Source organism: Macaca thibetana, chromosome 2, assembly GCF_024542745.1.
Source record: "Macaca thibetana thibetana isolate TM-01 chromosome 2, ASM2454274v1, whole genome shotgun sequence".
NCBI classification, from domain to species: Eukaryota; Metazoa; Chordata; class Mammalia; order Primates; family Cercopithecidae; genus Macaca; species Macaca thibetana.
The window spans coordinates 61701153-61714356 of record NC_065579.1 but is presented as its reverse complement, the minus strand read 5'-3'; the positions used below and the strand labels follow the sequence as shown (position 1 = coordinate 61714356).

Genomic DNA, 13204 nt, shown 5'->3' with positions numbered 1-13204 from the left:
TAATGGGCTCCAGGGAAGTGTGCTTGTAGTAACTTTTCCTCCGAGTTATTTCTACATTTTCCATTACATTCCACCAAAAGCAAATTGTACTCTACTGTTCATGATTACCAAGCTCCTGAATACAATTAATTAACACACTGACTTAATAATATATTGTGTTTGGATTATAAAAACAAAAGTAGCAGTTGGTGTCAGCAAGAAGTCCTCTTTATTTCTGGTATGGTAATACAGGCTATTGTAAAGGTATTCAACTTTTGCAATAAATAAATAGAAGTCATGTTTACCTAAATAGTCATTAGTTACATGCTTGTACTAATAATGAGGGTAAAATTGGCAAATATAACTGGGAGACAATTAGACATCAAAACACTTTAAAATGCATTTACTCTTTGACCTAAAAATTCCACTTTTAGGAATTTATTTTTTATAAAGAAATAAAGACTTGTGCAATAATTTTTCAAGAATTTTTCTTGCAGGAAGAAAACAACCTAAGCATTCAAGATCCAAAGATTAAATTAGGGAATGTCTACCCAATCAAATACTACACAACCATTGAAAATGAAATCATAGGAAAAAAAAATGTATTGACATGGAAAGATGCACATGATATATTCCCAGATTTTGAGAGGTCATAAACTGTACGTTCAGTGCTTTAGAGTTTTCATTAAAACATATTTATTTTTTTAGTTTCAATGGCTATATACCAAAACGATTATGAAATGCTTCTTCTTAAGGATTTTTATTCCATCTTGATTCTGTATTTTTTTTCAGTAAGTATAAACTGTGTAATAAAGCAAAATAATTTTTAAAAACTCAAATGAGAAATTAGTAAAATACTTTTAAGCTAAATAGCTAGTAAATAGACCTTTCATTGTTTATTATCTAGATTCTGAACTCTGGCTTCTCAGATTTCAGCCAAAATCTGATTTTTAAAGTTGTAATTTAGGAGGCTGAAGACCAACTCCCCAGGGTAAGAAGATCATCAGGTTGTCCTTTTAGGGGAGGTGACTGCTCCCTCCTCGTCTTACTGATGACCATAAACTAGAAAGGTAGTGAACTCTGTTTTAAACTGGGGGTATTCTCTTCAGTCAGAAATGTCCAAGCCCCTACAATGACATGCAGGGAAGTTTAAAGTAGCTTTCCTGCCCATGCTTAGTTGGTTCTTTGTGTTTCCAGGGAAGGATCCTTCCAAAGAAAAGAAGCCAATTGGCACCCACTCTGGGATGCAGCTCCTGGCTGTCACCTCCAAGGAGACAAAAGTTCTGGCTTCTATCAGAACCCTGCCTGCCATGCTTACCTGGACCCTGATTTAGTTATCATATTATTAATAATTATTATTGCCTTGGGTGTTTATTGACCTTCTGCTGTGTACCATGCACTTTGCCAGGCACTTTTCACACATTATTTCATTTAAAATCTTAACAGCAGCCATGGAAGGTTAAAGCTATCATTAACCTCATTTTATAGATGAAGAAACAGTTTGCCCAAGATTATACGGCTAGCAAGGATGAGAGGCAAAATGAGAAACTAGATCTACCTGGATTTTATTAGAGATTCCTTAACCAATTAAATTTGGATGTTTATAATTCACTTTGGGGAGAAAGTTCAATTTGCCATTCCTGGGTCTTTCTAGACCAGAGTTAAAAGTAATTCCAAGAAAGTACTAAACCACTTCACATTTCACAACCAGAGGAGTGATTCTGCTGTATAGCCACACCCTTGAGTGCTGGTGGCAAAAAAAAAAAAAAAAAAAAAAAAGGCCAAGACACAGCCAAGGGTCCTTCTGTGTTCAGCTCCACGCTGACTTGCTTGTCGCTTAACTTTTCTAAACCTCAGATCCTTATATAGAAAATGAGCTTTATTCTTGTCCTAAATACCTTGTTTGTGAGTATCAAATAAGACAATGCGTGTGTAGGCACTCTTGAAAGTACAAAGAGCAGGAATCTTGATTACTCCTCATGCAAATCACTTCCGCCCTCAAAACTCAAAAGCAATGTAACTTTTATATAGCATTTTGCAAAAGACTGAGTGAGGGGTTTTAGAAATACAGAGAAACCTTAATGTAAAAAAGTCCCCTGTGTAATGTTTCCCCATGTTTAGCGTTAATAAGTCCTGAGGAAAAGTCATTGACTCAATGCTCCCTACCCCCATCTAATGCTTTTGATTTAATGTTTCCTCTCTAAGTGCATGAATTTTTGAAATACAGGAAATTTTGCCACAGGACTTAAGAGTCTCCTGTGACTTGATGTTAGGGTATCTCCTTAGTCATTTTGGTCTGTGCTCCCTGGGAGCAAATTAGAGCTTTGGCCGTGAGTTGATACGCATTCTGTTTTTAACTAAAGATGATAGTTGGCTTCATTACTCAAAAATATGATACCAAGGCTTAGGATTACATTTGCAAGGACTAATTTTTTTAAAAAACTAATATATGGTAGTAGAGGGAACAAAGGAATTTTTTATTGACCATTTTTTAAAACAACTTTAAGTTGTAAAAGCAATATATGCCCATGTTTTAAAATTCAAAGAGGGTACATAAAGTGAAATGGAAAAGTACTCACTCCACATACATTCCACTTCTGATTGGTAAACACTAGTTTCTCATACATGCTTTGAGAATTTTTCTATGATTATACAAGCAAATGGATGTAAATATATAACTATTTTTTAACACAGTATCATTTATGCTATAGACTGCCCCCAGAATGCTTTTTTCCTAAAAGTATGTTTGTGTAGTTTTTAATATTCTCCTGTATTGCTCAAACAGTTTTAAGCTCTCTCCTCTGCAGTATTCCATTGCATGGATATAACAAATTATTTCAATATTTTTCCCTGGGTGAATACGTAGTTGTTTATAGATTTTTAATAACACAGACAATGCTGCAACAAAAACTTCACCACATGTCTTTGCTCAGTTATGTGAGTTCATCTGTAGAAAAATTCTTAGAAGTAAAACTGATAGGTCCGAAGGGAGGTGCTAATCAAGTGTTGATAGATTTTTTTAAATGCAAATTACCATCTAAAGCTGGTTGTCCTAATTTGCTTTTCACCCACCCTTGCTATTGAGAGCCCTGCCTTTGCCAACAATGGGTATAGATGATACAACAATCTATTAAATTAAGATGGATACTATTAATTTTCAGTGGACACTGGATTAAAACAAGTATTTTTTTAGGTCTTAGATAACAAGAAACCGGAAATCCTTGCCCCTAGAGGTACTGTGAATCTCCAGGCCTTGAGCTCTGAGAAGAAATCACATTGAAGTGAAATAAATCTCAAAAGAGGGGCTTAACACTCATGGAGTGTTTATTGTGTGCCAGGCACTGTTCTAAGTACTTCATATACCTTAAGTCTCCTGTAATTCCCAGCAACCCTATTACAAAGGTACTTTAGTCATTTCCATTTTACAGACAAAAAAAACTAAGGCACAGGGAACTCAATTCCCCAAGGTAACTCGGCTGATAAATGATAATGCTCAGATTTGAGCCTAGAAGTTTGGGTCCAGGGTCAGGTGCTTTTAATCACTTATGCACTCTGTCTCTGTGCTCCTAACGATATGCTAAACACATTTATTGAATACCTACCCTGTGCCAGGACTGACACAGGCACCGTCTTATCCTCATAGCAATACTAAGTAGTATTATTCCTGTTCCAGAGATATTAAAGTGGCTTTCCAAAGTGACAGCAAGGGGATGTGTACCGGGGCATGTCTGATTCCAAAGCCTGTATTTATTCCACTACAACATGCTTCTTTACAGGAACTAGTTGTCATAATATTCATTTTACAGATAAGAAAATCAATACTTCAGAATGAGACATATAAGGGGCTATAAATGGGGTCATCCTTGCTAACAAAGAGAGCCTACCAGGGAGCTCCATCACATCTAGTTCTTCCTTCATCAGACTGCCATACAGTTGGAATATTCATGTATATTTAATTACATATACATGGTCATAGAGTAGCATATAGTGGCAATTTGCTGTCTCCCATAAAGTATGAGCTCAAATTGTCCAATGTGGACTAAAATTGAAGGCAGAATTAAAGTCTCCCAATTCCAAGTATCAACAAAGCCCATTTTAAAAAAGTGATATAGTTAGGTGAGGATGAGCAGATGGACTCCCACACTGCAGAGACATACATCACTAGAATATGGTAGCAACATATTTTTAAGCTCAGTGAGAAACTCATTATCTGTCCATCAAAAAAATAGGTTTGGTGCTGGTTCCTGAATTTACAACTGTATTTCCTTACAGTATATAGGAAAGTTTGAGAGCCCAGGAAAGGTAAGAAGAGCAGTCCAAGGATGGAGAGCTTCAGAGGAGAGCCTTCTGGGTGGGCAAACCCCACCAGCCAATCACTGCTTCTGCTCACACCCTCCATGCCCAGCTCAATGTCTAAGAGCTCAGGCCCTGGGTCCAAATCCACTCTGCTACTTGACCACTGTGTTACCTTTAACAGGTTATCAAGCCTCTCCAGCAGTTTTCCTCATCTGTGAGATAGGCAGTAACCAACAGTGTCTGCCTCATTGATCTGCCATGAAGATTAAACATCATCCGTATAGATCGCTTCCCTGAAGTTTGGAGTTGGAGCACAGAATTACAAATGTCCACATACACAGACCCCTCCCTTTTATGTTTCAGTGTCTTATTCATTTTTTTAATGAAATCAGGAAAACATACTGTCCTATATCTAAGTCTGAAACAGAAAAGGGAATTTATACTCATTGGCTTACGATAGCTCCATGCTCGGGAGGTCAGAGTATGCAAATCTTGTATTTCTATGTCTGGCAGCCCTAGTTACGAATGAGGCATTAGATCTCTGTTATCACTGTCACAAAACAAACAACATGTTACCAGCTTATCTTTTGATTGTCGCAGCTTGTTAGGCACAAGTCAGTGTAGGCGGTTATTCAGTCAGATTTGGAGGTTAATTTGATTGTCTCTTAAAAAATTTTTTTTGTACACCATGGATGCTAACATAATATTACTACAAGGGGTTTCCTGCACTCTACAGTAAAACAAGTCAGCCTGGAACAATATGCAAATGTGACTGTTATGTTGTTCAGTTTTCAGGGCAATTAAATATTTGCTTTGAGCTTCTCATATTGCATTGCAAATTCCTATAAAACTTACTACTCATTTCTGCACCTAAAGCTTATTTAGCATCAAGTCTTTGCCATTATTTCCTTTTTATTGAAAATTGAGTTTTTAATTATGTGTCACAATCATATATAATGTGAATCTTTATTTGCAAAGTCTTTTTTCTGTTCATGTTAAATCAATTACCTTTGCCCCTTTGTTAGTTGGGCAGTGGGAGGCAGCAGTTTCAGATTTCCTCTATGAGAAGATGTCTGCAACTCATGATAACAGTGTTGGCTCTTCTATCTACCTCAGGAACAAAGACCTTTAATTAGATGGGCCAGTCTTGTCAGCCTCTGCTGGGCAGGATCAGGCCTATATGAAGCCAATACAACTTCTTAAAAAAATAAAATATAATAATAATTAGTTACTCAAACTGGCTGTTAGAAATTATGTGGATCCCAAAAAGGTGTTTTTACAGTTGAATTTAGAAAAAAGAACCTAAATGTTGTTAGAATGGTTGGTGTCTGTAAACATAGCTTTTGTCTTTGATGCCTTAATCTTTTGTTTAAAGGATTATTGTGAAAATCTCTAAATGACAGTAAATTAAAAATCAGGCAAAATTTGAGGAGCTGAACAAGCAGTGCCTGAGATGAAGGAAAAATGAAAAATTTGTGTAATATTCATTTGGGGAAATAAGATGGTTAATCTGCAGACACCTCTTAGACTCTTGTCATCTTTCCTCGACAAGATCCTTCTGTCCATTTCTGGTTCCCATATACAAGCCTCCCATCACTCAATTCAAGTGTTCAAGTCCCATTTGAGTACTATCTTCCCCTCACATCTTCTTTTAATGAGCCTTAAAATTCTATTTTTCCTTCATATTTTTTCATGTCTTTTTTTATTTTTTACATTCCTAACTCAAGACCTCATTTCTTCTCACCTGGAATAGCAACACAGCCTTCTTACTGGTCTCCCTGACTCCGATTGCTCTCCATTCAGTGGAGCCTCCACATCGCAGCCTCATTCACCTTCATGCAAGCCTAATTTGATCATGTTACTTCTCTGATCAGATCCCTTCAAAAGAAAAGTTAAACTCCATGACCACAGTTCTTTGGTCAGCTCCAATTTACTTTTCCAGGTATATCTCCCATTAGTTTCCATATATTCTCCAAATATATGGAATTCTATATTCTATATTTAAAAATTCTATTCTATTCTATTCTATAAAATTCTATTCTATAAAATACCTATTCTATATTTGAAATATTTAAAATATTTAAAAATAAACAATTCTAATGTTCCTTAGATACAGCACTGAAATTGCTTCAGCCCTGAATCCAGATTGTCCATACAGTCAGATCATACAGGGTCTTTACATGCCATAGAAAGAACCTTGGAATTCATTCTTTAGGCTACAGGGAACCAATGAAGAATATTATGCATTGGAATTATAAATCAGAGTTGTATTTCACATAGATGATGCTGTGGCAGTGGAGAGACTGAATTGGATGGGAGCAGAGACTAGTAGGAGGATGTACTGAGCAGTTCTTGGATTTTCCTGAGCGATAAGACTGTAAGAGTACATTTGGAGGGACTATGATGAGATCAATTCTAAGTGTGTTGAATATGAGGTTCTGGGGACTAGGGTGAGACAGGCAAGGTGCCTGAGGGTGCAAAACTTAAGGAGACACTTACTCTGAGGTGCCCACTCAGCACTTGAATGACCCAAAGCATACGTACTTCCTTAAATTCTTCACCCTAGGCACCTAGCTTGCCTTACTGCTAAGTTCCTATGATACATTTTGTAGAGATATCACCTTGACAGCCACGGAGGTACACTGCCCAGCTCTCCCTTCAAGAAAGAACTTGCTATTCAGCTGTAAGAAGTGCAGTTAGCTGACAACATCCAGCTACAGGACCTTCAGGATCTTCCTTGACTTTTAAGCCACAGTCATGCTCTTTCAGAGAACCCCTAGCCAGCGATTGAGCATAGCAGGGGTACTAGGCCTGGTCATTTCTGCCCACTGTGAGACTCCTTTAATGGGCACTCTTCCCTCCAGAGGTTGCCATTGGGTTGGGTGAGATTTTGTGAGATCTGCATTGTGTGGTCAGAAGGCTCTCCCTGCCCAATTTTGCTTCCTTCCCCATTTGTCTTTACTCTCAAATAAACCACTTGCACTACTAATTCTGTCTCAGAATCTCTTCCCAGAGAACCTAAATGACACAGCCAGTGAACAACTAGTTATACCAGTCTGGACCTGGAACTAGAGATGAAATAAGCTGAAGTGATTTTTTTGTGTGTGTAGCTAGAAGGTTGGGCTCTAGAATCTGGGTTCAAATCCCACTCCTCCATTTCTGACCTTATACAAACTTAGACAAGTTACATAAACTTCTCAGTACCTCAGTTTCTTCACCAGTAGAATGTGGATATTAATAGTAAATGAGGACTATATAAGATAATGCATTTAAAGAATTTAGTGTAGTGCCTGGCCCATAGCTGGCCCATAGTAAATGCTCAATAAATAGAAATTAAAATTATTATGTAGACTTTGAAATTTTGTTTACAGAGGTTGTTTGGTATAACAAAATAGGATAAATGTTTACTTAATCAAATTATTTTCCACAGACTATAATAAGGTTAGTGAATACTAATTTTGAAAAATGTAAAGCCCAACTCTATAATTTTTTTAATTTTATTTCCTCTTACTTCTAATATAGCTCCTCTCTCCATACAATGTCATTGCCTTCTCGTCTCCTGCCATGATTTACTTCTCCTTTCTGTTCCATCTACCCCAAATTCTCCTATTCCTCTCCTTTATATCAATTTTTGCTAATAACCTCCTCCCCTGCTTGGTTGAGAACTCATCTTCCCCAGAGAATTTTTCTTGGTCAGCATGCCCTCCCCACTCTAACTGTGATTGTTCTTCTCTATTGGCAAATGCTCCCAAGAATTTTGTCCTTTTGAAACTAAGTGGTACAAAAAACAAACAAACAAAAAAAAGCCAATGCAATTCTCAAACCATATTGAAGGTGTCATGCCTCCATAAATAACAGTCAATAATGAAATAGTAGGAATGGTATCTTTAAACAGGAGCTTCCCTACTTGACACCTCCTTTTGTCCCAAAGCTAGAAGCCAGCTTGGCAATGTGATGCTTAATAAATGCTTACTTAAAGGAAGAATGTTTTCAGCTTTGGATGCGTGGTCAGCCTACAAATTATATTTGTATGTCTTCATTCTATATATGAGCCTTAAAAATAAAATGTTTGTTAGGACAGTCTCAGTCACATAATGGGGAAACTATTGTATGGGGGAAGTGTTTTACAATCATTTTAGGTATTTGGGCGTAATATAAATTTGTTTCATAAAATAAAGGCCTGGTCTACAATATGTCTAAAGCCAGTAGGAGGTCATACTTAGAGACAGATGGCAAATGCAGCATTCTTTCCTTTCACTTTTTAGTACATATGATATTCACTACAAAATGGCACAGAATGTTTTCCTGTTACCACACAGTACTACATAAGCTTTGAAAAACAAAACCTCTTTTTACACCTATGAAACTTCAAACAAAATAACGGACTTCAAAAGTAAAGTGAGAGTATTTTGTAATGTGATTGAAGGCAAGGAATATTTTTACATAACTTACTATTTCTATATATGTATTTATGCATATTGCAATACACATGAAAAAAGGTACTGCTAAATCTTCAGCCATCCTATTCATTCAATTTAAAATCTTCATTAAGATATTTACATTCAAGGCAAGATTCCTACACTGAATAGGACACAATCTTAGGTTCATTTATAACACTGGAAATGAATAGGACCTAAAATAGGAATCAGTTACACACAGAACAATCTGTGAGTATAACATCAATAGCCTACACAGATTTTTAATGGCTCCTAATATAATATGCTGTTTCAAGGAGCCATTTCTACACACTGAAATGCATTTTTACTGTACTATTATACTTTAATTATAAATTGAACATGGTTGATAAAATCAGCATTTAGAGTTATATAAATTTTCAAAAATATACATAATCCTCTATAAGTACACAGCTCTATATGTGATAAAATATTAGATCTCGGATGCTAAAAAGTAAAAGCAGCTTTCACACTGACTTTAATAATATTCATTTTTATTGTTACAACTTAGTAAACTATTTTACTAAAGTTTACAATTGTCCACAATGCAAAGTAAATCAAAAGCAATTGTTGCTTTTATAATCATTATCATGAAGCAAAAATAATAGCCAATATAAAATAATTAACCTATTTAGTACCTCATCTTAAATATATTAAGAAACTACAAGATGGCATTAATACTATCCTAATCTGCTCCACTTAAGTTAATATTTAAGATGCTTCCATTTTCAAGTATCACTACTCACTGAACATTTAGAAAACCTACTTGTGAAAATCTATTTAATTTCTTAGAAAACTACTAGTTCAAAGAAAACCTACTTAGTGCATGCTATTTGACTTGCTACCTCATTTTCTCATCTTTACAACAATTAGTTAATATTGATCTCAAAAAGCAAGAGCATAATGCAAAGTGAAAGAATTATGATAATCTGAAGGCAAGAAAACAAGTTTCTATTACAAAAGTAAGCAATACTCAAGACCAGTTTTTAAGCAAATAGCACATTATAGTCATAATTAGCTCACCATCAGTTAGAAATATACATACACATTTTTCAGAATAAGTCTTTTAAATATAGTGTTGCAAGTATCTTTCTAGCTTAAGAGTTTGAAATAGCAATTAAGTACGAACCTTAAATCATTCATCTTTACAACTAGAAGAGCAAGTCCCAAGGATGTAAATCTCACCCAATGAGACAAGGGATGCTGACTATATTATTAATTGCTAAGTAATCTCTTAATTTTAGAATCTAGCACCCAACGCTAGCAAATAAATAATATGATTTATGAGCCTGCACTCTCACGCTGTTTCACTCGAGTTCAATAAACACATGCAGATCCTAAATGTACAGTGTGAATGTGATTCCCACAAGACAGAAAACATAGCAGGATTTGGCTATAGCAAATCTACCCCATCTACTTATTATTCAAGCACTAGTATTTAGAATACCTAAAATGCCTGCTGAACACTGCGGATCAACGTTCCCCTGGGGTTACTCCAAAGCAGAACCACATCTTTTCCCCTCAGTGCTTACTGAGTTTTAAGAAGGCAGGTAACATGGGGTAGAAATTCTCGTGCAGCAGCAATACAACTCTTCTCTCCCAGTTTTCAAAAATCAACACCTCCTCCCCATACACATGCACACACACACACACACAAGAAAGGAGGGCTTTTTAAACAAGTGTTTAAAACATACCATTTGCATGGGTTTGAAAATTTTATTTTTCTTCTACTTGCTGTTGTTAAGATGTTTACAGATCTGATTAGAAAATCTGGATGTTCATATAAAGTGTTGCTTTCAATGAGATTCCTTTAGTGAAATCTGTCTGCACAGACACATGAATACATAAATAATACATATTTATGCACACATGCCTACATTAACAAGGACACATGCACATACACCTAGACCAACAATTAAGCCCACACTGTTCTATAAGCTCTTTTTGACATTTTTTGCATGCATTTTAATTCAGATGACAGATTTTTAAAAAATAATAAGCAGCTGCATATAACGCACATCAAAGTGGCACGTTTAGAAAAGCAAATACATTACCAGACGCATTTTGAAGTTTCTGGAACACCCGCAGGTGAAAGGAGACTGGATCGGATGCTGGCACACTGTATTCCTCAGAATTACAGAGCTCAATGTGACTGTGGGGGAATGTGAGGCGAGTGTGAGGCTGGAAACCTTTGAGTTGAGCTCACTCTAGGCATCAGAAAGCCTCAAAGAGGGGAAAGAAAAAGGCAGCCCACAGACAGCCAGATGAGAAACTTCTGGCACCTCTCCAGCTCAGGAATGAATTCTCTGTAATTTGGAGACGTATAGTGATGGAAACGAAGAGAAACTTGGATTTACGGGTGAATTTGCTCAGCCATGCAGAAATAGGCAGGTAACAGCCTCTCAGCTCATTTTAAAACAGTCATTCAGAAACAAGACTGAATCAAAAAATTAAGAGGTATCCTGCTTTTGAAAAAATGGAAAGGCTACTCCAGCCAGCTTCCCTAGATACCTTTACAAACTTCAAATGGATCATTCCATCAGCTATTTGTTGCACATTTTATTAATCCCAGTGCAGAGGTAAACTGGAAAATCTAATTCCTTTTACGTAGAAAACTAGATTTATTGCTTCTTTTTATAATGCACTTTAGACATATAAATACATAGATTTACTTCCAGAGTTCTCGTTTCTCGTGTAAAACCACTACTGTTTGGTCCAGATAAAATGCTAAAAGGCTTGTTCACAGCTTTTCAAGGAAGTAGAGAAAAAATGTTTACTACTCAGAAGCTGAGCTGAGTACTGATATTTAAATGTACAGTTTGAAGCAAAGACAGTATAAAGGAAGAGCCCTGAGCCATTAAGTGGCAGCTAAGAGGTACAATTATATACAAGCATTGAGGAGGCAGGTGGCTTAAGTCTATAAATTTATACATAATTAAGGATAGGAAGAAAAGAGATTTGGCAAATTAAGTGCTTAGAGACAATAGCTATGATTTTGTTTAGGTTTACAAATAGGCTAATAATTTCTGAGGAGCACACGTGGACGTCACCTTGTCTGAAGAACTCCTAAACCTCACAAATAGAGAGCGAGGTCGAAGGCATTGCACACTGGCAATCTATATTCAAATGTAATGAGGAGGACGATATTACCATGAAGAACGTTGTCATACTACATTGTGCCTGTGTGGCTTAACTACTCATCCAACCTTGCAAATGGCCATTTGCCTGGACTCAATAGCAAACGTGCTATTGATGGGAGGGAGTAGGTGGGAGGCTGATTTTATTTGTTTTACCAGGGACACTCCTTTGGGAGGTTCGGGGATAAAATGCCTGGGCTGAGCATGGGAGTCATTTTGTTCAAGGCCACACTTGGCAATAGTAAATTTGAAGTGGAGTTAATGATGACCAATTAAGCTATTTATTATTTTAACTCTCGAGGTCAAGGGCAGAACAGTATTTATGTTTATTGATAAAGAGTCAATGGTCAGACTGCTGCAGAAGGCCAGACTCACCTTTAAGCACACTCGATTAACACGTATTGACCAAGGCACCGCCAGTCCCCCTCACATTCCAGTGCTCAGGCCTGTCTGCTCAGATTCTGTTCTTATCTCTCCACTGCCATTTGCTTCATCCGTTGGTTCAACAAATATCCACTGAATTACACATCAGATGCTGTGGAGAACACAATGACCCTTAAGATGAGAACTCCCTCAAGGGTTTACCATTGTCAAATAGTACCACAAGGCACTCAGCAGGGGATGGACACATCAGAATTACTTACAAAACTTGTGCTCACTGCCATCTCTTGCACTGTGGATTACACTTGGTAGCATGAGGCAAGCAGAGTTTACACGTGTTTTGAAACTCTCTCCAGGAGATTCTGATGAAGTCCGCCCTCTCACCCATAAAAGCAGCTGCCATTCAAGACCGCTGTTACAGAGCCTGGGAGTCATTCAAGGAGGAAGGCATCCCATCCGCCACTACCTCCAGACTCAAGCAACACAGATGCTGGAGCTGACCTGCACTTTTGTGCTCTTGTGGATCCCTCTACCGCAGGAAGGTCTGGACTTCCTCAGTTCACCCATAGCCTGAGTGCACAAGGCTGAAAATGGATTTGGAAGCCAAAGCTGAAGGCAAAAAAACCCCAAATCTTTTGGTTCATTCGTATAACCTCTCTGGGCCTCTGTTTTGTTTTGTTTGATTTTAATCTGTAGAATGAGAAGGCAGGGCAGGCTTTGAGTCTATGTATCCTCTGCCAAAATGTAAGAGGGAGCTAGTTCTGTGGCATCCTGGCTCTATGCAAGAGCACGCCTGAGACAAGAACTCAGAATTTCTGACGTAAAGGCACCCAGGCAGTAAGTCAAATCTGGTCCCTTCTGCCTAAGGAGTGAGAGTCCCAGCATTCTTCTACCCTTCTTCATGGGAGGACCACTGAGGAATTCGCATGAGAAAGCACATTATCTGCCAATTCCCTT

General features: G+C 37.3%; 1 protein-coding gene across 1 annotated transcript in view; it reads right to left on the bottom strand.

Moving 5' to 3' along the window:
• The window catches only part of SCHIP1 (schwannomin interacting protein 1), an 801755-nt gene extending 790642 nt beyond the window's left edge, over positions 1–11113 (bottom strand). Inside the window, exon 1 of the mRNA XM_050779862.1 lies at positions 10784–11113. Coding sequence (XP_050635819.1) covers positions 10784–10792 — 9 coding nt within the window. The 5' untranslated portion in view covers positions 10793–11113. The remainder of the gene's footprint in view (positions 1–10783) is intronic.
• Positions 11114–13204: the final 2091 nt, after the last annotated feature.